Consider the following 26,672-nt stretch of genomic DNA (forward strand, 5'->3'; position numbering starts at 1 on the left):
TAGCCAAGCTGAATCAGGGGCCCACCAGGTGTTTGCACACCGCAGAAGCTCTACCCCACTGCAGAGGAAGCAGGGGATCAGCAAAACTCACCCTAAACAAAGGACACCTGCACTGTGGCCTTTGGAACCCTCCTTGGTTCTCTGCTCCTCTCAAGGCAGAGTCTGCACCAGTAACCCCCACTTCGGGCAGTACGGTAGCATGGTGGTTAGCATAAATGCTTCACAGCTCCAGGGTCCCAGGTTCGATTCCCGGCTGGGTCACTGTCTGTGCGGAGTCTGCACGTCCTCCCCGTGTGTGCGTGGGTTTCCTCCGGGTGCTCCGGTTTCCTCCCACAGTCCAAAGATGTGCGGGTTAGGTGGATTGGCCATGCTAAATTGCCCGTAGTGTCCTAAAAAGTAAGGTTAAGGGGGGGTTGTTTGGGTTACGGGTATAGGGTGGATACGTGGGTTTGAGTAGGGTGATCATGGCTCGGCACAACATCGAGGGCCGAAGGGCCTGTTCTGTGCTGTACTGTTCTATGTTCTATGTTCATCCGGATCACCAGCTGTCTCCTCCTGGTGAGGCTGGCAATGCTGGCTGCCTCTGCCACTACCTCCCAAACGGATATCAGGAGGGCAGGTTTGAGTTTACGACCTGGGGAAGAGGGTACCCCACCGCTCATCACCGGCATGGAGCTGTGGGTCCACTTCGCACTCCAGAACTCAGGGGGCAAGTCTTCTGTGAGTCATCTTCGTGGCTGCAGTGAGTGGGTGGTCAATAGAGTGCTTAAAAACAGCTCCAGCTCTCAGGCTATTTAGCGTTAATTCCAGCCCCAGTAGTTACAACACCCGCTGGGCTGGGAATTGCTCTCAAATCCCACCAGCAGAGTGCGTGGACCATTTGCATGTCTTGACTTGCTTACCGAATAGCGCCCCCCCAACAGAAGTGTGAAACACTATTCAATCCCGGCAGCCTCCCAAATCGAAAAATCTGGCCGACATTTTTCTCAGCTTCTCATCAAATTCATACTGGAATTGACTATTTCTGTGTGCCTACGGGAGTCCTACATTCAGTGTCCTCTTGTTCTATAGGCAGCATCATGATCTCTGACCATTCTCCTGTCTTCCTTGAGCTTTTACTCGAGGTCTTGTTCCCCCCCACCCCGATCTAGGTCATGGCATTTCAACTCATCTCTGCTTAGGGATAAATCCGTTACTATGTATTTTAAGAAAGAGTTCAAGATTTTTTAGTCAGTCAATTCCCTTTCTGATGTGACTCCCCCCTATTTTATGGGAGATCTGCAAGGCTTATGCTTGAGGTCGATTATTTCTTAGACAGTCAACAAAAGACGCAGAATGCTGGAAAGCCAGTGCGAGATGGAGGCTAGATGGGCCGAAGTGGAGGAAGAATACAGGAGGAATTCTAATCGGCAATTGGTGAGGGAGGTTAAAGCAGCTTGGGCAGCTCTTGATTCCCTACTGACCCAGGAAAATGAGAGGAGTTTTAAGTTTGTGAAGCAAAAATTATATGAGTTCGGGAACAAACTGAGTAAATACTTAGCTTTTTTTGACTAATAAAGGGACTGATTTTAGGGCTATCCCCTCTGTGCATAATTCTAGGGATTGTAGATTAATTAAAACCAAAGGCATTAATTGGAGCATTTAGGGATTTCTATTCTGAACTGTATAGGTTGAGCCAGTCTGGAAATTTATTGGTATGTATGGAGTGCTTCTTCTTTTCCCGCGAGCTTCCTATGGCCTTGGAAGATCAATGATTGGTCCTTAATGCTCTTATTTCCTAGAGAGAGGTGGCTCTGGCCATTGTGGAGCTCCAATCAGATAAGGTTTAGTGTGCGAGTTTTACAGGAAATTGAAGGACCTGTTAATAGACCCATTAATTGCTATGTAATGTCATTCATTTGAGGCAGGTTTGTTACCACCGATGCTCCGGGAAGCAAATATTTACCTGATATTGAAGGCAGGGGAGACACTAGACGAGTGTGCTTCCGACAAGCTCATTTTACTTCTGAACGTTGATTGAAATTGTTGTCTACAATGTTGGCAACATGTTTGGAGGGAATTCTCCCATTGATCATTTGAAGGGACCAAACTGGGTTCATAAAGGTCGATTTTCGAGCAATAATGTGATCCAAGTTTTTCAAATGTGGGCATTAGATGTAGAGAAAGCTTTTGATAACGTGCAACAGAATTACTTGGTTTATATGTTGCAGAGATTTGGGTTGGGTGAGGAATATGTTAAGTGGGTTCAGATGTTGCTTCATAGGCCATTGGTCGTGGTGGTCATGAGTGATCATAAATCTGAGAATTTTTGCTTTCAGAGAAAGTCTCGGCCGGGGCTGCCCCTTATCCCTCTTGCTGTTTGCATTGGCCATAGGGCCTCTGGCTGTTTGGCAAGATCCTTTAAAATTTGGGGTGTGGGGGGGAAGCAGAACAAAATCATACTTTAAGCTGTTGTGCTGCTGCTTGTATCAAAGAACAAAGAAAATTATAGCACAGGAACAGGCCCTTCGCCCTCCAAGCCTGGGCCGACTATGCTGTCCATCTAACCTAAACCCCTTTACACTGCCAGGGTCTGTGTATCTCTATTCCCATCCTATTCATGCATTTGTCAAGGCGCCCCTTAAATGTCACTATCGTACCTGCTTCACCTCCTCTGGCAACGGGTTCCAGGCATCCACTACCCTCTATTTAAAAAGCTTCCCTCGCACATTTCCTCTAAACTTTGCTTCTTGCATCTTAAACTTATGCCCCCTCATAATTGACTCTTCAGCCCTGGGAAAAAAAACTTGACTATCCACTCTGTTCCTGACCCATATAATTTTGTAGTTTCTATCAGGTCGCCCCTCAACCTTTGTTATTCCAATGAGAACAAACTGAGTTTATCCAAACTCTCCTCATAGCTAATGCCCTCCATACGAGGCAACATCCTGGTAAACTTCTTCTGTACCCTCTCCAAAGCCTCTATATTCTTCTGGTAGTGTGCCAACCAGAATTGACAACTATATTCTAGCATGACTTGCCAATTTTTATACTCAATGCCCCGGCCAATGAAGGCAAGCACGGGCAGCACGGTAGCATAGTGGTTAGCACAATTGCTTCACAGCTCCAGGGTGCCAGGTTCGATTCCCGGCTTGAGTCACTGTCTGTGCGGAGTCTGCACGTTCTCCCTGTGTGTGGTTGGGTTTCCTCCAGGTGCTCCGGTTTCCTCCCACATTCCAAAGATGTGCAGGTTAGGTGGATTAGGTACTCTTAAGGGTTATGCAATTTGCTGTATATTTACCACCTGTATTGAACCTTCCAGAATGCATGAGCTCATATTTGTCCGGATTAAACTCCATCTGCCATCTCTGCGCCAAAGTCTCCAATGAATCTACATCCTGCTGTATCCCGACAGTCCTCATCGCTATCCTCAATTCCACCAAACTTTGTGTCATCTGCAAACTTGCTAATCAGACGAGTTACATTTTCCTCCAAATCATTTATATGTACTTACAAACAGCAATGGCCCCAGCACTTATCTCTGTGGAACACAACTAGTCACAGCCCTCCATTCAGAAAAGCACAATTCCACAGCTACCCTTGGTCTTCTATGCCTGAGCCAGTTCTGTATCCACCTTGCCAGCTCACCTCTGATCCCGTGTGACTTCACCTTCTGTACCAGTCTGCCATGAGGGAACAAGTCCATGTCCACAATCATCAATCATCTTCATCACTTAGGGAGACACAACCTCTCCCTCACAAAACCATGCTGCCGCTTGCTAATATGTCCACTTGCTTCCAGAAAACCCTCGCCAATAATTTCCCTACCACTGATGTAAGACTTGTAATTTCCTGGATTATCCTTGCTACTCTTCTTAAACAAAGGAACATTAGCTATTCTCCAGTCCTCTGGAACCTCACCTGTAGTCCCAACAGTTTCCTCCCTTGCCTCCCTCAGTATTCTGGGGTAGATCTCATCAGGCCCTGGGGACTTATCTACATGTTTTCAAGACACCCAAAACCTCCTTTTTGATCTCAATGTGACACAGACTATACACAACCTTCCCCAGACTCATCATCCACCAAATCCTTCTCTTTGGTGAATACTGATGCAAAATACTCATTTACTATTGCACCCATTTCCTCTGGCTCCCCTGTCCTCGAGTGGGCCACCCCTTTCCCTGGCTACTTTCTTGCTCTTTATATACACATTAAAAAGCCTTGGGATTTTCCTTAATCTTGTTTGCCAAGATTACTTTTCGTGACCCCTATTATCCCTTCTGACTCCTTGTTTAAGTTCCTTCTGACTTTCCTTATATTCCTCACGGGCTTCATCTGTTTCCAACCTTCTAACACTTACGTACCAAACCCAGACATTTCAGTTCCGTCATTATCGGCATGGTAGATCGATTTAGTACCTTCTCCAGTTATAAAATTAACTTTATAAAGTCTGAGACTATGCCGGTGGAAGTGTTGAAAGGTAGACCACTTCCCCTTGCACACTTCCCTCTGAGGTGTTCCCTATCAGGGTTTACTTATCTGTGTGGTAATTACCCCTTTTTTTCAAACTATATAGGACTAATTTGCCTCAGTTGGTTTTGTTTATTTGGTGGGACCTGACTTGTGGTCCTCACTGCTCATGTCGAGCTGGGTAGGATTACATTGATTAAGGTTAAAGTTTTGCCTCTATTGCTGTACCCCTTGCAGATAGTGCCAGTCTTACTGTCTGCTAGGGTCTTAAAGGAGATCAATAGAATGATCTGTTCATTTACGTGGAATGAAGTAGCCTTGTTTGAAGTTAATCAAGTTGCAGCTCCCACCTTCTAAGGGGGTCTGGAGAGTCCCGAATATTAGACTGCACCAACTAGCCTCGCATCTTAGGTTTATTTGGCTCCAACTCCAACTATAAGTTTGCTGATGACATGACCGTAGTGGGTCAGATCTCAAACAGTCAGAGTACAGGAGGGAGATAGAGAACCTAGTGGAATGATGTAATGGCAACAATCTCTCCCTCAACATCAGCAAAACTAAGCAGCTGGCCACTGACTTCAGGAAGCGAAGTGTCGTACACACCCGTCTGCATCAATGGTATCGAGGTGAAGGTGGTTGAGAGCTTCAAGTTCCGAGCTGTGCACACCACCAACAATCAGTCCTGGTCCACCCATGTCGATGCTGCAACCAACAAAGCACAACAGCAGCTATACTTCCTCAGGAAACTAAGGAAATTCGGCATGTCCACAATGACTCTTACCAATTTTTACAGATGCACCGTAGAAAGCATCCCATCTGGCTGCATCACAGCTTGGTTGGCAACTGCTTGGCCCAAGACCATAAGAAACTACAGAGACTTGTGAACACCGGCCAGTCCATCATGCGAAACCGCCTCCCATCCATTCACTCTGTCTACACCTCCCGCTGCCTTGGGAAAGCGGGCAGCAAAATCAAAGACCCTTCCCATGCGGGTTATTCTCTCTTCCAATATTTTCCATCGGACAGGAGATACAAAATTCTGAGAACACGCATTAACAAGTTCAAAAAAGCTTCTTAGGGCAGCACGGTGGCGCAGTGGGTTAGCCCTGTTGCCTCACAGCGCCGAGGTCCCATGTTCGATCCCGGCTCTGGGTCACTGTCCGTGTGGAATTTGCATATTCTCCCCGCGTTTGCATGGGTTTCGCCCCCACAACCCGAAGATGTGCAAGGTAGGTGGATTGAACATGCTAAAGTGCCCCTTAATTGGAAAAAAAAGTTTTTAAAAAACAGCTCCTTCCCCACTGTTGCCAGACTCCTAAATGACCCTCTGATGGACTGAACTGATCTCTCCACACATCTTCTCTACTGAGTAGCACTACACTCTGTATGCTTCACCCAATGCCTGTGTCTATGTATTTACATTGTGTATTTATGTATGTCCTTTGTTTTTTCATGTATGGAACAATGTCTGGATTGTAAACAGGATAATAGTTTTCACTGTACCTCGGTACATGTAACAATAAATCAAATCCGATCCAATAAGGGACTGGGTGAGAAAGGATACTGTCATAATATACACACAGGTATATGATGGTGCACTGACAGGCAGTGATTGGCACACAGGATGACCAGTGAACACACAGAACACAGCAGCCAATCACCAGACAGGACACGACCACTATAAAGCCAGAGGGCACTAGTTTTCCCGTTCTCGTGGGATGCAGCCTCTGAGACAGTCAAAGCCCGTGAGCAGCAACTAGAACATGCACCATGTGGTAGTAAGATAGTCTGGTCAGGTTAGCCTCAGGTCTCCAGTCAAGTCAGCATAGTTACAACCCACAATTAAAATATGTATGATAGTTAAGAGGTCAAGTCCGTACCAGCCTCCCCAGACAGGCACCGGAATGTGGCAACTAGGGGCTTTTCACAGTAACTTCATTGAAGCCTACTCATGACAATAAGCGATTTTCAAATTTTTCATTTTCATGAAATCGAGTTGCATTTCTTCAAGTGTTGGAAGCCCGTCTCTCTTACTACTGTAGTAAACGCAGTCCTTGCAGACCTAGCTTACCCAACACATCAGATATCACCTCCATTTTGCTCAATATTGAAGCAGACCAGCCGTTATACTCTTTGCAGATCTTTATTTTACGGGGACTTTAGGTCATGTTCTGCTAGGTGTGAAAATCCTACAAATATTAAAGTGTGGACGATGGCCCGTCAATGAGAAGGGAGTTCTAAACTGACTTCTGCTCTTTCTCCCATCCAGGGCAGCATGAATGTCCTACGAGGTCTTATGGATCATGGATTAGATATTTGGAGGCAGTGACATGTGTAGGCTGGGGGATATGGCGTGGTGCCTCCTCCTCATACTTTGAGCAGTGATGCCAATAATTTGAATTCTGAGACACTCCTTTTTTAAATATCTGCAACTCAAGAGAAAACAATTTTGCATCGACTCTTCCATTTTCCCGGGGGAAAAAAATCCTGATTTCTGCAGAGCCTAATCAGCTTATGATACCCTAGGTGGGATTCTCCGATCCTGGGCCTAAGTGTTGACGCGTTGTAAAGACCGGAGCGTCTTACGATGGCGTCATCTGACCCCGAGGATCAGCGATCCTGTGCCACACTGGGGCTGGTTTAGCACAGTGGGCGAAGACAGTTGGTTTGTAATGCAGAACAAGCCCAGCAGCTCGGGTTCAATTCCCGCTCCAGCCTCCCCGAACAGGTGTCGGAATGTGGCGACTAGGGGCTTTTCACAGTAACATCACTGAAGCCTACTAGTGACAAAAATGATTATTATTATTATTACTACTACACAGGGGGCCAGCGTGGCACTGGAGCAACTCACACTGCTCCAGCTGCAGATAACGGCGTCAGGACGGGCGCCGCGAGTTCCCGCATGCGCGCCACGGCCAGCGCGAGTTCGCGCATGTGCGTGGGTTGCCATCTCCGCGCCGGCCCCAATGCAACATGGCGGAAACCTACAGGGGCCAGGTGCGGAGGAACATAGGCCCCCACTGGGAGCCCCCCCCCCCCGCAGCATGAACGGCGAGGTCCCGCCAGGTAGGACCACACGGGAACAACGCCGGCGGGACTCGGTCTAACTCGGTGGGCACTCGGCCCATTGCGTGGGGAGAATCGCCGGGGGGGGGAGGGGGGGGGGTGCGTTGAGCGGCCGCTGGCAGTGATTCTCTAGTCTCCAGAGAATCGGAGGACCGGCATCGCGCGATTTCCCCCTCCCCACGTCTCCAAACCAGAGCGGGGTCGGAGAATTCCGCCCCCTATGTTCCAGATCCTGTGTAAATACATTGGGTACTTTGCAAACTTAGAAATATTGATGAGGAGACATGGGTTAGCATTTGGGATTATGTCAATAAGGTTTCAGCATGCAATAGAATGAAGGAGTTTCAGTTCAAGATAATGCACTGCTTGCATAGCGTGCTGAATTTGAGACACAGGTTTGATCCTACTATTTCCCCGATGTGCCCAGAGTGTCTGGTAGTCGAGGGTGATTATATAAACTACGTATGGACTTGTGTCAAGATTCAATCTGATTGGTCTGGTGTGGCTAACAAGCTTAAGAGGTCATTTGGCAGGGATTTGGAATTTTATCTTTGTTCCAATTCTGGGTCTACCAGATGAGAGAATTATTGCAATTAATGAAAAAAGACCGTTCAACATCTTTACTTTTGAAGCTCGGAAAAATATCCTTTGCCCCTGAATCAGTGACATGTATCCTTCGATTCAAAATTGGCATAAAATTAACATGTAATGTATTCTTATGTAATTCCAGAGTGTGGGCCAATAAATCTCAAATTTATAGGCTCCGCTTTGTCTGTCCTGCTCCTGCAAGGTTTCCCATGAGACACATTGCAGGTCGTGATCTTGCTGTACATAAAGTTGTGCATCTTGGTATGTTATCCTATTATGTTTATATAGCCTTACGCTCTTTCACCCCCATTTTCCGGTCTACAGGGGAAGGCACTAGTAATGAGGAACTGTTGTTATGAATTTATCCTGCCTTTCTCTGTTCTTACGTTTGCAGAAATAATTGTGCTGTACTGCACCAGTGGTGTTTTGAAAATTTGTTGCATTATCTGTAAAAATTATAAAACTAATAAAAATGGGGCAGCATGTGGTGCAGTGGTTAGCACTGGGACTGCGGACCTGGGTTCGAATCCCGGCCCTGGGTCACTGTCCGTGTGGCGTTTTTACATTTTCTCCATGTCTGCGTGAGTTTCACCTCCACAGCCCAAAGATGTGCAGGTGGATTGGCCACACTAAATTGCCCCTTAATTGGAGAAAACATAATTGGATATTCTAAATTTATGAAAGAAAACTAATAAAAATATATATAAAAAAGTTAATATGAGCAATATGTGGACTATGTGTACTAATAATGAAAGGAACCACTTAACATTTTTGTTCACTGTATTCATACTTGCACCTGATTGAATCCTATCCAATTTATTAGCAGTTTGCAACAATTTACAGGCAGTTTTGGGTAAGCTGACAAAAAGAATCTTTCACTGCCAGCTGGATGTTGGACAAAATGAATCTGACAGCTGTAATGTACAAAATTACCTATAAATTGGCAGTAAACTGGGAGAGCCCAAAAAGTATTGCAGTGTAGTCCGTAGAAATGAAAACATTCACTGTGGTGCAGTAAATAAAGATGAATACCTTAAACACCACACCTCACCTGACTGGGCCTGACTGTGTCAAAACAGCATACAATAAAATTTTTCAGCACCGCCAAACAAAATGCAACACTCACGTGAATAGGTGCCATATAAATGCAGAGATTGTTTTTACATTGCGGGAGTTCCAACTGAATAAGTCCGCTGAAGGCTTCAGTGATTATTTTATGGGAATAACCTGATTGGAAATTGGAACAAACTTCAATCAAATAAAGACAAACAGGAGCTGGCAAGGTAGTTAAGCTGTGGAACCAAACAAAAAGAAATTGGTATTTTCTTGAGTTCATCATCTACCAAAATACAATAAATGTAGAAGACCATGGGGGCGATTCTCCGAGCCTCGCGCGATTCTCTGAGGAGTAGAGAATCGCCGCCATTTGCGCCAACACGGCAGAGTCCCGCCAGCGCCATTCACCCCTGGTCGCTGCCAGCAGGAACTCTGCGGGAATGCTCAGGGCGGCCTGTGGGGGGGTTCCGATGAGGTATGGCCCGCAATCGGGGCCCACTGATCGGCGGGCCGGCCTCTCTCTCCACCCCCCCCCCCCCACCCCCCAGGCCTACTTCCTGGCGCGGCCGGCCCCTGAACACCGACCCTATCTTGGGACAGGGCCAGCGTGCGGAAGAAGTCCCCCGCGCATGCGCAGGTGGCGCAGCTCAACTGCGCATGTGCGGGCTGGCACGACACGCATTTGGCACCGCATAAGGAAGCTGGAGCCGCGTGAACCACACCAGCGCCATGCTGGCCCCCTGTGGGGACCAGAATAGGTCGTGCCCGGGCCCTGTACGCACCATCGTGAAACGCGATGGCGTTCACGACGGCGCGAACATTTGGTCTCCATATCTGAGTATCGCCCCCAATGTTTTGCGTTTTTGGAAACAATTGATCAAAATTTAGTGAGCTTGTTGATGTACATTGTTATATATGGAACAGGACATAGTCTGCATTCTCAAACATCTCTCACACTCTGTATGGCCCAGTGAAAATGATATTGGCAATTGCAAGCTGTGGGGCCATTCCTTCTCATGGATTATAAATAAGCATTCTGCTGTCTCCTTTAGTCAGCAGGTTGCCAGAGCAGAGCAGACTGTCTGAAAAAGGCGCTGCTGCGAAGGCACTGAGCAATAGAAGAAGCTCCCCTTGAAAACTGGACTCATTTTCAGATGACAGGAAATGAGATGGAGAAAAATAAAATCAGTGTTCAATGCCAAACTAAAAAGCGTGACTCAAATTAATCGCAACAGGAAATAAATGTTGTGGGCAGGAAGTGCAGGCAGATGCAATGCCAGTAAGTCTCTATGGGCGTGATCCAACGGCCACGTTGCGCCGGAAAAGTAGCTCGCTATGGCGCAACGTGGCTGATGAAAGCCGGGAGACACCGCTCCCGGCATTGTTAGTCGCTTTGAATAGCCATGCGTTTCACTGCACTGAGAGCGCCGGAAAACAAGCGGCCAAAAACGCTTGCTGGGGGAATTTGTTGCAGTTTGGGAGAATCACGGCCTTAGTCACATTTTTGGGCCCTGAGGAGTTTCTCACTGGTTTAGCCCACACTTCGTCCAGGCTTCTCTGAGCCCGCGCCGGGTCAGAGATCGGCGGTGACATGGGAAATTCCCGCCAGGCCACTTCGACGCCGGAACGCGATTCTCCGGCGACCGGAGAATTGCCGCCAGTTGGGCCCACGCGGTCGACACGGCGCTGGTCGGGGCAATTCTCCCCGGTTGGCCGGCCGAATTCCCACAGATCTGCCGGCGTGGTTCCAATTGGTACCACCCGGCGGGAGCTCGGGCCCGCGGCCTCGGTGGCCATCCTGGTTGGGGGTCGGGGGGATCAGACTCCAGGGGGGGGGGGGGGGGGCTCCACGAAGTCCAGGCCTGCGATCGGCCTCCGCGTGCATGTGCCGGCGTGGAAAACGGCCGCCACGCGCATGCGGGACCCGTGCCGGCAGTGCAGGGCCGCTTATCGGCGCTGGAGCTGCGTGGAGCACTCTGACGCCCTGAGGTTTGCTGAATTGTTGGGCCAGGAGGCCCGTTGACACTGGCGTGAAACACTCCGATGTTTACGCCGGCGTCAACACTTAGCTGGAAAGGCCAGTAGATCCCGAGTAAGTTTGACAAAGTCGGTTTTGCGCTGTTTGGTCGTCCCTTTTAAACGTGATTCAGACTGACCTTGGCCGATCCCACCAGGCGTGAAGGCTGCTGGGAAACCTGCAGGATGTCTCTCCGACATCCACCGGTTGCACCATGCCCGAGTGAGAACGCAACGTAGCCGATGGATCGCACCCTATGCATTGCTGCCTGTGGCACAGAAAATGACTACAGCTCACAATGTTTATGCAACAGGGATCATCGAGGGAGCCATGGAGAACTTCCTTCAGATTGGCCAATTTTCTGTATAATCAATGCCTTCTTTGCTAGGTCAGATCAATTTATACAGTTTGATGTTACTTCCATGCGGATGACTGACTGGGCTTTCAAATGTTTGAGTATTGTTGGGTTCCACAGGGTCACTAAGGCTATTGATCACATAATGCTCTCAATCTTTGGCAATCCTTAGTCTTATTCTTTTAACCTTTAAAAGACCTCTAATATAACATCTTCTATGATATTAACACACTGTGGATCAGACCAAGGATGCCAGAATTCTATTCAGTATTAGCATTTATCACTGAATTTAGCAATCCTTACTTGGTCGAAGTTATGTTCAAAGGCAGATCTTCAATCACCTCATAAAACTGCACAATGTAAAAATGATTGTCAAATGTATAACGCCCCACAAAGCAACATAGCCCTGTGGCCCAAAAACAGTTTGTTATCTCTATTAATGCAGCACTCAAAAAATGGTAACTGCTTGTGGCACAGTAAGCAGTTATTATGCTCTTGCACAATAAATATTGTAGATAATTGTCTGGATGTGTCGAGAGTTCAGTTCTGATCACAAGCCCAATCATCCCACTCTTCAGGTACAAGCTGCAAAAGAAACAAAAATGCATTATAGTCACCACCTTGCAATCGGTAATCATCAAGGCAGAGAAGCAATACAGAACAAAACTAGTACCTCTCCTGAGGCTTCAGCTCGAGATAAAGTCATCTGGATTTCCTCTTCAGTCATGTCCAGATCAAGATCTTCATCCCAGTTTTCAACATAATTTGAAGTGTTTCCTACAACAAAAATAATCATGACACCAGAGTCCATAAAAACAATTAATTAATCATTGGGAAGAAGTTCCAAATACTTTTCAGTATTATGGAATGTTTGAACCCATTATCACTGTTCGAACCTATTGTCACAACCATTGTAACTGGAATGTTACTCCAACCTTAATTCTCTAAACTTGCGGTGCCAAGTTATGGACAGATTCAGCTTTCAAAATCCCGGTCTTCAGCTATAAATTACCTGAGCTACTTTTATCCCCCCTGTCCGCGAACTTGTTCACGCAAGTTTTTCCTCCTGTTGGTCACACTGTATTTCGTTAATATAAGCCACAATGATGAAAATTCATGCTTCTGCCACTGGTGGATTTAGATTAATTAAGCAGCTGGATTTTACACCAATAAAGGAGTAACCTATATCAACCAAAATAAAACTGCAGTCAACAAGAGACGGAATAGTGCCGTGAATTTTAACTTTGAACAGATGCAGAGTGGAAGCAAGAGATTGCACTTTGATAGTTGATTGATTGATAGATTGATAGCAAGATTGATAGTTGAATGGTTTGAGTCACTTAATGCTTGGACGTCATTCAAATGTGCATGGCAAGTTTGAGGGAAATGGTAACAGTTCCCGGACAAATAATCCAGAGGCCCAAACTGATGCTCAGGAACAGAAGTTCAAATTCCCCCCTGCGGCACCTGGTGGAATTTAAATTAAAATAATTAATAAATATGGAATTACAAAGCTAGTCTCACTAAGGGGAATATGAAATGACAGCACCGTCATACAAGCTCATTAAAGCCCTTCAGCGATAGAAATCCACTAATGTAACCACAGTCAGATTGGTTGATGCTTAATTACCCTTGGAGGTGGCCGAGTAAACATTCAAGTTGTATCTAACAGCGACAGAAAAATGAAAGGATCAAATATTGACAGACCCTGCAAAGTCCTCCTCGCTAACATCTAAAGACATGCCATCTCAGGACATGCCAAAATTGAGAGAGTTTTCAAGGCTAGTCAAGAAAAAGCCTGACACAGCCATACTCACCCACTCATACCTTACAGCCAATGCCCCACCATGTGTGGCAACATGGTAGTCCAGTCAGAAGGGAATGTCTCTGAGAATCTACAAGATTGACTCCACACCCCAGGAAGTCTTATGGCATCAGGTCAACCATTGGTAAAAACTTTGATTACCACTTACTGTCCTGCCTCAGCTGATGATTTAATGTTCCTCAATGTTGAGCACTAATTAGGAGAAACTTTGAAGGTAACAACGGCACTGGTTGGGGGACTTCATTGTCCATCACTAAGAGTGGCTCAGTAGCACTATTATTGACTGAGCTAGCAGAGTCCTGACTTGGCTAATGGTAAATAAATCAACAAGAGGGAAAAAAGTTTTTGCCTCATCCTCACCAACCTACCTGCCACAGATGCATTTGCCCTTGACAATATTAGTAAGAGTGATCACTGTAGAGTCTATTGTGTTGTGTGTCACTACCGTGGTACTAAATGAACCACATTCAGAATAAAACTAGCAACTCAAATTTGGGCATCCAGCAGCAGCAGGGTTGTATAGGATCACAAACTGTAGCCTCATGGCCTGACATATCCTCACTCTATGATGGCCATTAAATCAGGAGATGAATGCTGGCTCATTGAAGATTTCAGGAGACCAAACCAGCAACATTACAAAGCATAAAATGAGACACCAAGCTGGTGAAACTAGAACACAGGACTAAATAAAGGACGAGCATGCAACAAACTGAGCTCAGTGATTCCAAAAGTAACGGATCATATCTAAGCTCTGCAATCCTGCCACATCCAATCCTGCATGGTGGTGGACAATTAAACAACTAACTGGAGGAAGGAGCTCCACAAATATCTCATCCTCAATGAGGTTGCATATCAGTGCTAAAAGACCAGACTGAAGCATCTGCAACCGTCTTTAGCCAGGTATACTGATTGGATGATCCATCTCAGACTCCTCCGAAGGTCCTCAGCATCACCTAAGCCTGATTTCAGCCAATTCAGTTCATGTAATATTAAGAAATGGTTGAAGGCACTGGATGGGCCTATGTCTGTGGGTCCCGACAACCTTCCAGCGATAGTACAGAAGATTTGTGTTCCAGAAATAACCACCCCAATGTATTCTAGTACAGCTACAACACTGGTATCTATCCAGGAATGTGGAAAATTATCCAGTTCTGACCTGTCCACAAAAATCAGGACAAAGCCATCCTGTCAATTATTGTCCCCTCAGCCTCTTCTCGCTAATCAGCAGATTGTAGATATTGCTGACAGTGCTATCAAGGGGCATTTACTCATCAATAAACTCATCAATAACTGATTTGGAGTTTGGGTTGCACCAGGGCCACTTAGCTTCAGACCTTATTGGAGCACGAGTCCAAACACGGATGAAGTAACTAAATTCTAGAGATTTTAGGTGAGAGTGTCTGCTCTTGACGTAAAGGCAGACTTTGGTGGAATGTGGCATCAAGGAGCCTGAGCAAAATTGAAATCAATGAAAATCAGGGATGGGGAGGGGGGTATTGGACACACACCACCAATTGGAGTCATGTCTAGCAAAAATGATGATAGTTGTGGTTGTAGGAAGTCAATCATCTCAGCCCCACTATATCACTGTATGAACCCGTCAGGGTGTCCTTACTAGCAATGTTCATACCACATGAATTACTAAATAAATAAAACCTTGAACTTGGGAAAATTTGTAATTTGTGTAAACCCCAGTGCAGCTCAACATTGGTGGGTCATAGGAAGTGTCAAAACACAGACAGTGTCCTTTGAGAACTGCCGCTTCCTTATGCATTGTTCCACAGAGAAGTGCAGGCATGTTGCACCTATCTGCTGCTCCACATGCTGCTTCAACCTGTTGCAGAAATTTCTGTGCCCTTGGCTGAAACAGAACTGTTAGAAAGATGTCCATTTTGAAAGAAGTATGTTACTAATATCCCTTGAGATTTCAGAAGGCCATGTAGTCAATATAAGCACTTCTTAAAAAATTGAATTGCTACAAACTGTGAACAAAATGTCTCCCAAACTATACAGATTTTAAATGACAGCGGGTAAGTGCAACGTGAAACGGTCAGTTCCTAATCTGTACTGCGCCTGATTTGTGGGTGTTTTGAGGACGTGGCAGTGCCAGAGCTGATTTACCTTAAAATCACCAAGGTCTACTTGACCCCTTTTTCAATGGTTTAATTATGCGTTCACATCAATATTTAGATTTCCAGGCCGGGATTTTCCACCTCGCCCCGCAGTGTGTTTTCCAGTGGCAGAGGGAGTTTCCATTGGTCTCCGGCGAGATCTTCTAGTCCCTTGGATGTAAATGGGGCTGGTTTAGCACAGGGCTAAATCACTGGCTTTGATAGCAGACCAAGGCAGCCCAGCAGCACGGTTCAATTCCCGTACCAGCCTCCCCGAACAGGCGCCGGAACGTGGCGACTGGGGGCTTTTCACAGTAACTTCATTTGAAGCCTACTTGTGACAATAAGCGATTTTCATTTCATTTAATTTTAAATGGCTATTTGCGTTGCTCGCTGGGCATGACACCGGGGAACCCGCCGCAGGGGATCATCTTTGGCGGGACCAGAAGACTCCGTTCCGGCGGGGAGGGCTGGAAAATCCCGACAATCCCAAGCAATGATTTGCTTTTTTAAAAAAATCTACAATTAATTTTCAGCCAAAGAAAGTAAAACAAATACAGTTTCAAATTTAGGAAGATCAAAAAGCTATTGGAGTCAAGTTATTACAATCTGATGGGCTGTAATAGGCGAGGTTAGTACACGGTCACAGTGATTAACTCAGAAGTCGCATTATATCAAGGTCAAGTGAATAACTGGCATACCGCTGCTTCAGCAATGCAAGATAAAACCATTTTAAATACTGGTTATTTTCCACAAAATATCTTAATTAGTGAACAAAACAGTATCACAGCAGTATAAATCTGCTGGATCACTACTGAAAGCATTTTAGATTTTGAAGACTTGGTATTAATTGTATCTGCGTTTTGTCAGAGACCTTAACAGGTTCAAAGTAAACTGCTGATTAACTCCACAGCTGGAACAGCTTTCAAAAAATGATTTCAGATATAGACTTCATATTCAGCAAGTGAGGCTTGCACTTTTCTGATCACCAACTGGGATCCTAACAGCAACCTATCTACCACCTTGAACATCCCCTTCCTCCAAAGTGGCAGGAGTATGGACCATTCATAAGATTCACTCTAACTAGCCAAGGATTCTTCGAACGCAGCTTCCAAACCTGCAACCTTAACAAAGGCAACAGTGCATGGGAACACCACCATCAGCAAATCCCCTTCCACATTATATACAATCTTAACTTGGAAGTATATTGCTTTCCCTTCACTGCTGCTGGGTCAAAATCCTGGAACGTTCTTTCTGATAGCACTGTGGATGTACATTTACCAGATAGACTGCAACAGTTCAAGAAGACGGCTTACCAACACATCCTCAAGGGCCTTTAAGGATGGGCATTAAATGTTGTCCTCACCAATAATGCCTGCATCCCAAGAATTAATAATATGTATCCCATAATAAACTGTAACCAATTATAGGTTAACGGTTAACAACAGTTTCATGCCACAGCACAACCCAACTGGGAGGCTCATATTGTGGGGCTTAATTACTACTAATGTATATATTTCTCTAAAATGAGAATTTTAAAAGTAAAGTGATAGAATGGCACGACAGAAAAGGTGTGACATAACATAGAAACATTGAAAATAGAAGCAGGAAGAGGCCATTGGGGCCTTCGAGCCTGCACCGCCATTCATTATGATTATGGCTGAACATCAAGATCAGCACCTTGATCCAGCCTTCTCCCCATACCCCTTGATCCCTTTAGCCCCAAGAGTTATATCTAATTCCTTCTTGAAATTACACAATATTTTGGGCTCAACTACTTTCTGTGTTAGTGAATTCCACTCATTCACCACTCTCTGGGTGAAGACTTTTCTCCTCACTTCAAACTATGACCCCTGTCCTGGACTCTCCCGCCACCAAAAACGTTCTTTCTGAATGTAATCCTGTGAGAATTTTTACAAGTTTCTATTAGATCCCCTCACTTTTCTAAACTCCAATGAATATAATCTTAACTGATTCAGTCTCTCCTCAAATGACAGTCCTGCCATCCCAAGAATCAGTTTGGTTAATCTTTGCTGCACTCCCTCCATAACAATAAGGACACCAAAACTGCACACAAGACTCCAGGTGTGGCCTCACCAGTGCGCTATACAATTGCAGTAAATCATCTTCATTCCTATACTCAAATCCTCTTATTTATGAAGGCCGACGTACCAGTTGCCTTCTTTACTGCCTGTTGTACCGAAGCACTCACTTTCAGCGACTGATGCACGATGACACCGAGGTCTGATTAAGTATCCACCTCTCTCAATTTACACCCATTGAAATAATCTGCTTTCCTATTTTTGCTACCGAAGTGGATAACCTCACATTTATCCACATTATACTGCAGCTGCCATGCATAGATATGCCCACACTCAGCCTGTCCAAATCCCCTGAAGCATCTCTAAATCCTCCTCACAGCTCACTATTCCACCCAACTAAACAGGAAGTCTGAGTAAATGCAAAACGTTTTATCTAAATAGATTCTGGAACTGCTGAGCCAGATGATTCATCTTAAGAGATTTTTAAACACAAGAAACAATAAACCAAGGCGGTGAATATAGACTGATCTTAATTTCAAATTACTGTTTGCACCAAGTTTGATGATTTCAGCCAGTTTGCAGTAGCGTTAAGGTATAACTGGTCTGAGCTGTCTCGAGTTAGAGAAAGGAAAATATAGTTTCCGCTCCTGATTGCAGTCCAGGTACTACAAGTAAGCTTGTAAGAAACGTGCTGAATACATGCTAGAATTTACTGTGAAGCCCAACTGCCAAACAATGACAAGGAGTAAGTTTGAAGAATGGTCATTTGTGCTAGGTACCAGAGGCTGACTGGTGCCCATCAAGCTGTACTGAAACAAGGAGCTGAAAATTTCAGGAGGGGTAAGATTGGCCGCAAAATACTAAGAACATTTTTTTAAAATCACACTATATGAGAAAGTTACATTTAATATATAATTTGAAGTAAAATACTCACCATTTCTACCCATAAAAGCAGGCTCATCAATGTTAGTATTTGATTCTACTGTTGCATTTTGAGCAATGTCAGGCTGTAAATGGATACTATCATGATGTCTCAGCTCAAGAGTGGATACGGAGTACTCTTCAGAGCCTGGAGTGTTCTCACCAATCCTTGTGCCTTCATCTGCAAATAGTTTGTAACACAATTCTTCTTTCAAAACACTTTTATTTTCATGCTTCTCGATTTCTAAAAGTGATTCCAACATTTGGGTAGTTTCTCCTGCCGTGGATTTATACTGGATTCCTTTATTGTCCTCAACAGAAAGCAATGCAAGTGGCTGCATTTCATTTGACACGTTTTCAGAAAGACTTGTCACGGTGACTCCCAAGCCAGTTTCTTGCACTTTGTATCCTGGTTGTTCATGTGTTCGACTATGCCAGTTGTTAGTTACTTTATTTAGATTGTTGGGTGTAGAAGTTGTGCCTTCCAACTCATCTGAGAACAAAAAGACGAAACAAACAAGTTAACAATTTTGAATTCCTTAGTTCATTGTACAATTCTAGTATACAAGATTCACGTAAATAAATCTGTGATGAGTAAGGGGTTCACAGTGCAGTCCTATACCTTCGTCATCTTCCCATTTAAGGTCCTCCGAGTGTGTGCTTTGTTCTGCTCTTTCTTTTAAAGCTCTTCTCCTAGCTTCCTCCTAAACAAGAATTGTAAGAAGTAATAAAGTAATATAGGGAATTGGTGTGTAATTCTGATTTAATTTTAATATTCTTCTTTTAATATCCCGTCCACTTCTTCCCTGAATTTGTTTGTTTATTTTTGTTATTACATGACTGTTCCATGTTTCCATGTTTATATATAAACTTTTTGTTGCAAGTTACACACAGTACTTAAAACAGGAATTAAGAAGGCAGGAGGATGGAATTGGTCAGGATGGGCTGATCATATACATTAGTAGGTAAGACAATAGATGGGCAGTGGCAGACATTTAGGGAGATAATTCATGACTCCCAGCAAAAATACACCCCAATGAGGTGGAAAGGTTCTAAGGCGAGAAATAACCTACCATGGATTATGAAGGAAGTTAAGGATGGTATGAAGTTGAAAATGGAAACTTGTATGATGGCAAAGGTCAGTGGAAGGCCAGAAGAGTGGGACAGACATAGAATGCAGCAAAGATGGACTAAAACATATAATCAGGAAGCAGAGAGTAAACTATGAGGGCAAGCTAGAAAGAAACATAAAAACTGACAAGAGATTTTTAAGCACAGTAAAAGGAAGAGAACTGAAAAAAAGCATTTACCCCTTAGAGAATTAAACTGGGGAAGTAATTATGAGGAAGAAAGAAATGGCAGAGGAGGCAAATAAATATTTTGAATCGGTCTTTGCTGTATAGGATACTTTAAGCACCCCAGAAATAGTAAAAAAAATACAGGGGAGGAATGACATACGATCAACAGATAATTAACTTTAGGCAAACTAATGGCTTTAATGGCTGACAAGTTCTCTGGACCTGATGGTTTTCGTCCCAGCATCTTAACGGAGGTAGCTAGAGAGATCATGGATGCATTGGTAGTCATCTTCCAAATCCTTGGATTTGGAACTGTGACAAAAATTTTCAAAACAGCCAAAACTCTTGTTCAAAACGGGAAGGAGGCAAAATGCAGGAATCTGCCAGTACGCCGAACTGTTGTTACTGGAAAATTATGAGAGAATAGAATTATGGAAAGTCAAAATCTGATAAAGCAGAATTAGTGAAGGAGAAATCATGTTTGACAAATTTACTAGAAGTATCAGCCAGAGTCAATAAAGAGACTTTGGGGGTGGTCCTTGTTCATGAAGACCAAGTCTTTCAACATTTTCAAGGCTGAGATTGATAATCAGTAGAGGAATTAAGGGTTACAGAGTGTAGAATCCACACATAGTGATGACAAAGAACAAAGGGTAGGATGCAAAAAATAAAGATTTATTATCACGTACATTGAACTACACCACTCCCCGAAGGGTTCTCCCACCCCGACCTTCATCCAGGTCAGGATTTTTCATACTGCACAGGTTCCCTAAGTTAAAGGGGAAGCCCCGTCCCGTTACCGGAGAGGTTTGTACTTGCTTGAGGTGACAGGGAACTTGATGATCCATACCCAGTGACCTCCATGGGGGTTGAAACACTCCTCACCCCCTCCCAACCAAGTCCTGAGTGGCATCCACATCGGTGGACTGGCACGAAGGCCCCTTTGTCCTCTTCAGCCAGGGTTAGCACTCTGGCTTTGTTAGTGCAGGATCCGGTGCTGTAAGCCAGGCAGGGAATCGACGTTTTCATGCAAAATGCCAGAGTGGGGTCAGTGTTGCCGGCTCATCATCGGGAACTGGGTCATCAGTCTCCGCTCGTGGCAGAGCTTCCTTCTCCGAATCGGAGTCCGAAAGGTCCACAGCTGCCATCTCGGCGTCTTGGGGTTCCTTGCCAATGGGGCCGGGGGCAGTAATGGCAGTGAAGAAGGCGGGCCACACAGGGCCAGGGCATCCCGGAGACAGTCCGGTAGATTGGGGACACGACTGCAGAGGTGGTTCATGTGCCTGTTTGACTCACGGCCTTGCGCTCATGCCTTATACGATACCGGCCCGATCTGGCACAGGATCCAAGTGGTCCAGAAAGTTCCAGACGTGCACCAAGTCACCCGGCGAAAGGTTGTGTAGGGCATATGCTTGGCTGTGTCTGCCTCGGATCTGTCCTAGCCACAACGAACCTTCCCACCAATGTCTGGGAGCAGCAGACTCAACTGAGTGTGGAGATGTGGAGGCAGCGTCCCATGGGTAGTTCCCCCGTCACAGCATGTGGTGTGATCAGATAGCAAAAAAATAACCTGGCTAAACGTGTCTCTGGGGATCACGAGGTCAGTTTCTTCATAGCCTATTTAAATGTTTGGACCGCTCGCTCGGCCAATCTGATCGAGGCCAGGTGGTACGGACGGGTGCACACGTGGCAAATTTTGCTCAAGTGCATGAATGAGCCAAACATCTGCGCTGGTAAAGTCTACGCCGTTATCTGAAACAAGCACTTCTGAAATACCGTGTGTGCTGAACGTTTGGCGAAGCCGCTCGACTGTGGCCTTTGTGGTTGTCGCCTACATAATGATTAAGTTACTGTGAAAAGCACCTAGTCGCCACGTTCCAGCACCTGTTCGGGTACAGAGAGAGAGAGAGAGAATTCAGAATGTCTAAATTACCCAACAGTACGGCTTTCGGGCATAGTGGGAAGAAACCAGAGCATCTGGTTCCTATTTCTTATGAACCTGCTGATAATAAGAGATTGTGGAATTACCGAAGAGAAAACATTTTGATACCACTTTGCTAGTGTAATAAGTTTACTTCTGCTCAAGCCCATTTGACAGTACTATTCTACTAAGAAAGATAATCAGCATCACTTGTCTGGAAATTACATAGCTATATTACATGAAGATAAAAGCAAATTACTGCAGATGCTGGAATCTGAAACAAAAACAGAAAATACTGGACAATCTCAGCAGGTCAAAGCTTTGACAAAAAGTCATCCAGACTCAAAATGTTAGCTGCCTTTTCCCTCCACAGATGCTGTCAGACCTGCTGAGATTGTCTAGACATATTACAAATGTATTTACCTACAAAAGCACAATATCAGGAGAATATTTAGTTAGAACTGCTCCCCCGAGTCTCATCAACAAGAGAATTTCACAGCAATCCCACCCTCAATCCCATTTTCTGTCAAACTTGGCCTCTGATGTTCTGGTCTTATCCTTTCTCGCCCTTGCAAAAGGTGAATCATGGTGCAGCACATTTTCATGAATGATAATAGTCTTCCAATAATTAACCTTACAACGAGTGTTTCTCTGGGGCAACTAGGCATTTGATCTCAAGAGGGTGCCACAGCCAGGCATGACCTACTCCTCACCTGCCATCCAAAACAGGAGCATTCACAGCAGCTGTTTACTTTCACTCCTCCATCCCACCATCACTACCCAGGGATGCTGAAATTAATGCTGGTAACCATACTACCCATCTTTACTGCCTTGTCCAGAAAATGTCAATCGTCTGAAGGCCAGCTAGGGATGGGCAATAAATGCCGGCCTAACCAGCGACGCCCACATCCCGTAAATTAAAATATTGCAGCCCTGACCTGATGAAGCTGATGGACTCTGTAGAAATACCGGCACCAAAAGTCAGCATGGGTAACTTCAGAAGGAACCTGTCAAAATATATAAAATAAAAATAACCAAATCAAACAACATTGAATGTTCAGAATGCATAATACACAGTAAAGTTGAAGCACAAATGTGATAAAAGGGTATCAATAAAACAATGTTTCTCATGAGTTATATAAATTAACAAGTTTGTTTAAATTAGCGCGGCTCAATTCTTTCACAGAAGTGAGGTTGCAAGGTTGATTCTCAAAAGAATATAATATTTCAGCCCCTTGACTCAACCACAATGTTATAAATTCACAGCAACAATATTCTGAAGCTGAAATTGTTCATTCAAACTGAATTAGAATATTTTTTGTCGCAATTTGAAGAAATTGTTTTTGCTCCACAATTCATTTTTTTCCCCCAGAGTGATACAAAGTAGCTTCTGGTAAGTAGCTGAAAATGAAATTTGTCTTTGCATATGTATAGTTCATGCAATTTAGCTAAGTATTCTATTTTGCTAAATCATTTTTTGTTAAATATACCAGTTTTGAGTAAAGATCTCTTATTCGTGGACTATTGACCAAGAGATCCGATATTGCACGCTTCTGACATTCCAAGCTGAAGGTCAACAGCCAGATGTTATATTGATCTGCAGACATACAAAGATTTACATAGAATGAGAAAAAAAGTGAGTTAATCCAAATAATCTCTGAAAATAGGGTATCAATATTTAACTTGCAGGAAACATGTTTGGATATTCTGAATTACAAACAAATGTTCCCTCAAGGTTAGGCCAAGGTGATGCACTAGTATTTGACCAATGCATATCACAGTATCAAAGTCAGAAGCATTGAGGAAGTGGAATAGTGGTACTGCCACTGGACTACTATTCCAGAGATCTAGGATAATCCTCTGTGGACCCAAGTTCAAATCCCACCACTACTGGTGGTGAAATACAAATTGAATAAAAATTGAATTAAAAGTCTAATGATGACCATGAAACCATTGTCAGAAAAAACAAATATCTGGTTCATTAATGTTCTTTACGGAAGGAAATCTGCTGTCCTTAACTGGTCTGACCTATATGTGACTCCAGATCCACAGAAATGTGATTGGCTCTTAAATGCATAGTTGACTCTTAAATGCCTCTTCAAGGGTAATTGGGGATGGGCAATAAATGCAAGCCCAGCCAGCGATGCCCACATCCCATAGAAGAATAAAAAATTATAATTTTCTCACTATGTGCTTTCAAAAAACAAGTAAAGCTGAAGGATATGTAGGGAGGCTGAAACCAGTGGGTTCAACATAGTAGTCAAATATTAAGTGGGCAAGTCAGGTGACTTATCTAAAACATTGCCTTGCGCTGTAATTAGAAACAGTGAAAATGGCAATAAATGGACAGGCCACAGGGAACAACCCATTCTGCACTTTGTTTTCCTATTACAATGGATGCATTATTCAAAACCATTGACAATGGTTGGTTCTTGTTAGGGCAGAAATATGTCTCTAGGAGAGTCAAAACAGCATTGAAAGGAGGCCATTTGGTTCATGACAACTTTCCAACAGCCTTAAAATGATCATCTCAGAAAGAATGGGCGTGTTTTCTCCTTCACCAATGAGGAAGGAGTAGACTTTGGCAGTGATGTAAAAAGCTGCTGCTGTTAAGCTGGACAGGAAAGGTGACTTTTCAAAATTCTGGACAGCTGCTGTATCCTTGCTAATGGGTTGGAGGATTTCACAATGAGAAGAACATACAAATCAGCAACAGGAGTAGGTTGGTTATTTGACCCCTCAGCCTGCACAGACATTTGATAAGATCATGGCTGATCTCTACTTTCTGTCTACCCGCTATAACCTTTGACTTTAATCAAGAACCTAACTCAGCCTTAAAAATATTCAATGACCCTGCCTGCACTGCTCTCTAGGGAAGAGAATTTCACTTACTAACAACTCTCTGGAAAAAAAACATTCTCCTCAGTTACATCTTAAACAGGACCCTTTTTTAAAAAAACGATGTCACCCTAATTCCAATCTCTCCCAGAAAAAAATAACATCCTCCCGGGATCCACTCTGTCAAGTCCCCTCAGGATATGTTTCAGTAAACTAATCTCTTATTCTTCTAATGATAATTAAAGCCTCTTAATTTCAAGGTGATTGACAAGAACTGATCACCTTGGTAACTATTTTGGATCATTTAAAAATAATCAGATCGGAGCACCCATCTTTGCATGCAAATTATTTGAGAAGACAATTAAAAATATGGCTCCCAACTGGACCATGGTGAAATAGTGTCAATGCTACATCTTTGACTGCAGTTAGAATGTGACATTTGTATCAAAGGTTGAAACACACTAGCACAAGATTGAAATGTCAGCTTTCGATCTTATTTCAGTTACAAGAAATATCAGTTTACTGAGTGAAACAAATTGTAGCTTTCCAGTCATTATGTGTTGAACTGTTCAGTACAGATGAACACACACTTTGGGTATTTTTGAGTCACTATGTAAAATAATCCCATACATAGAGAGGAATGATGTACAAGTTACAGTTTGAAAATGCTTCGGAAGAAATATTGTTTCCAACTCTCCAAATGTTGATTATACTATTTTGTTAGATCTTACCATCTGCTGTGCTGGAGTATGTTGCAGGATTAGCCTGAAGGTTACAGAGCCGGACCTGTGAAATAAAAAATATTAAAAGAAAGGTAACTATTTCTTAAATAACTTGTCCTTCTACTCAACCTCTGTTCATCATATGATAATGTTGTGTACCTTAAAACCATCGTATGACTGACTATTTCTCATCTCAAAATCCTTTATTGTTTTAATATCAGTTGTGATGGATTCTTTTACCGTAGGTGTAAACACTTCAGAGATAGCTCCAAGCAAGCTTGAAAGCCCCTTGCTGAATGCCTGATCTTCTTCAGTGTGCTCCTCAACCTAGAAGAGAAGAAAAGCACCAAAATAAATCCTGTATAGTTCCACAGTTTGTGAGTACCATGGTAATATTTGGCTCTTGTTCTACTGGAGCTTGGGAGTAGGGGGAGAAAATGACAGCAGCTTACAATGAGACTTTAGATCATATTAGCTCAGGGAAATCAGTGAACTTGATAACTGAAAGATGGTGTATACCTTTTTTGGAATCAGATTAAATATAGTTCCACATATAATTCTTAAATTCAAAAATTTGCAGTTGCATTGTTGCTGGAACATATCTACTGAAACATAAATGACATTTCATCCTTTGTTATTGGAAATCATTGTTCACTGTGCCACATTCTCATTATTAAATGAAATCAAAATAGGAAGTGCTAGAAAAATTCAGCATGTCTGGCAGCATCTGTGAAGAAAGAAACACAGTTAACATTTCCAGTCCATATGACTCTTCTGCAGAGCTAAAGAGAATTATGGTGATTTATATATTGTACAACAGGGCGTGGAGCAGCTGGAGCAGAGTAGAAAGGCAGTGATTGATGGGAGCTAAGAGAGATTGCAACAAAGATGTGTAGGTCACGAGATAGAGGAAGCATTAATATTAGTGTGCAGGGCTGTAGAAGGTGCTGATAGTGGCATAACTTTAAGATATTAGAATGCGTTATTGAGACAACAACGGTCAGTGCTCAGTGAAAGCAAAACTAAAGAACAAGTGACAGATGGCCCAAAGGGTGAGGGGGATTGCAGTGGGACAAACAATATTTTGGATATAAAAAAAGGGGGTAGGGTTAAGCTGGAGGAGAATGGTCAGAACTAAAGTTGTTGAACTCACTGTTCGGTCCCGAGGGCTGTAACGTGCCTAATAGGAAGATGAGGTGCAGTTCCTCCCGTTTGTGTTGGGCTTCACTAGAGCATTTTAGCTTGCCAAGGATGGACATGTAGGTCCGAGAGTAAGGTTCTGAGTTGAAATAACAAGTGACAGAAGGGTTGGGGTCATTCTTGCAGGCTGAGCAAAAGTGCTTCGTAAAGCAATCACTCAAGCTGTGGTTAGTCTCCCCAATGTAGAGGAGACCGCATTGGGATCAGCAAAAGGAACTGCAAGTGAAATGTTGCCTTACTCAAAAGGAGTGCTTGCAGCCTTG

The 26,672-nt window shown here is 44.0% G+C and overlaps 1 protein-coding gene across 2 annotated transcripts in view; it reads right to left on the reverse strand.

Annotated features, from left to right (window-relative positions):
* Positions 1–9,726: 9,726 nt before the first annotated feature.
* LOC119967310 (BSD domain-containing protein 1-like) overlaps positions 9,727–26,672 on the reverse strand; it is a 33,572-nt gene continuing 16,626 nt past the window's right edge. Inside the window, exons 4-11 of one of the 2 annotated variants that reach the window (XM_038799656.1) lie at positions 25,450–25,536; positions 25,219–25,273; positions 23,140–23,246; positions 22,588–22,656; positions 19,053–19,134; positions 18,444–18,923; positions 12,205–12,308; positions 9,727–12,116 (exon numbers count right to left, since the gene is read on the reverse strand). In XM_038799656.1, coding sequence (XP_038655584.1) covers positions 12,072–12,116; positions 12,205–12,308; positions 18,444–18,923; positions 19,053–19,134; positions 22,588–22,656; positions 23,140–23,246; positions 25,219–25,273; positions 25,450–25,536 — 1,029 coding nt within the window. In that variant the 3' untranslated portion in view covers positions 9,727–12,071. Of the gene's footprint in view, positions 12,117–12,204; positions 12,309–18,443; positions 18,924–19,052; positions 19,135–22,587; positions 22,657–23,139; positions 23,247–25,218; positions 25,274–25,368; positions 25,537–26,672 lie in introns of both variants that reach the window. The other variant, XM_038799655.1, reaches the window with a different exon arrangement.

The sequence above is a fragment of the Scyliorhinus canicula genome, chromosome 6, assembly GCF_902713615.1.
Source record: "Scyliorhinus canicula chromosome 6, sScyCan1.1, whole genome shotgun sequence".
In the NCBI taxonomy this organism is placed as follows: Eukaryota; Metazoa; Chordata; class Chondrichthyes; order Carcharhiniformes; family Scyliorhinidae; genus Scyliorhinus; species Scyliorhinus canicula.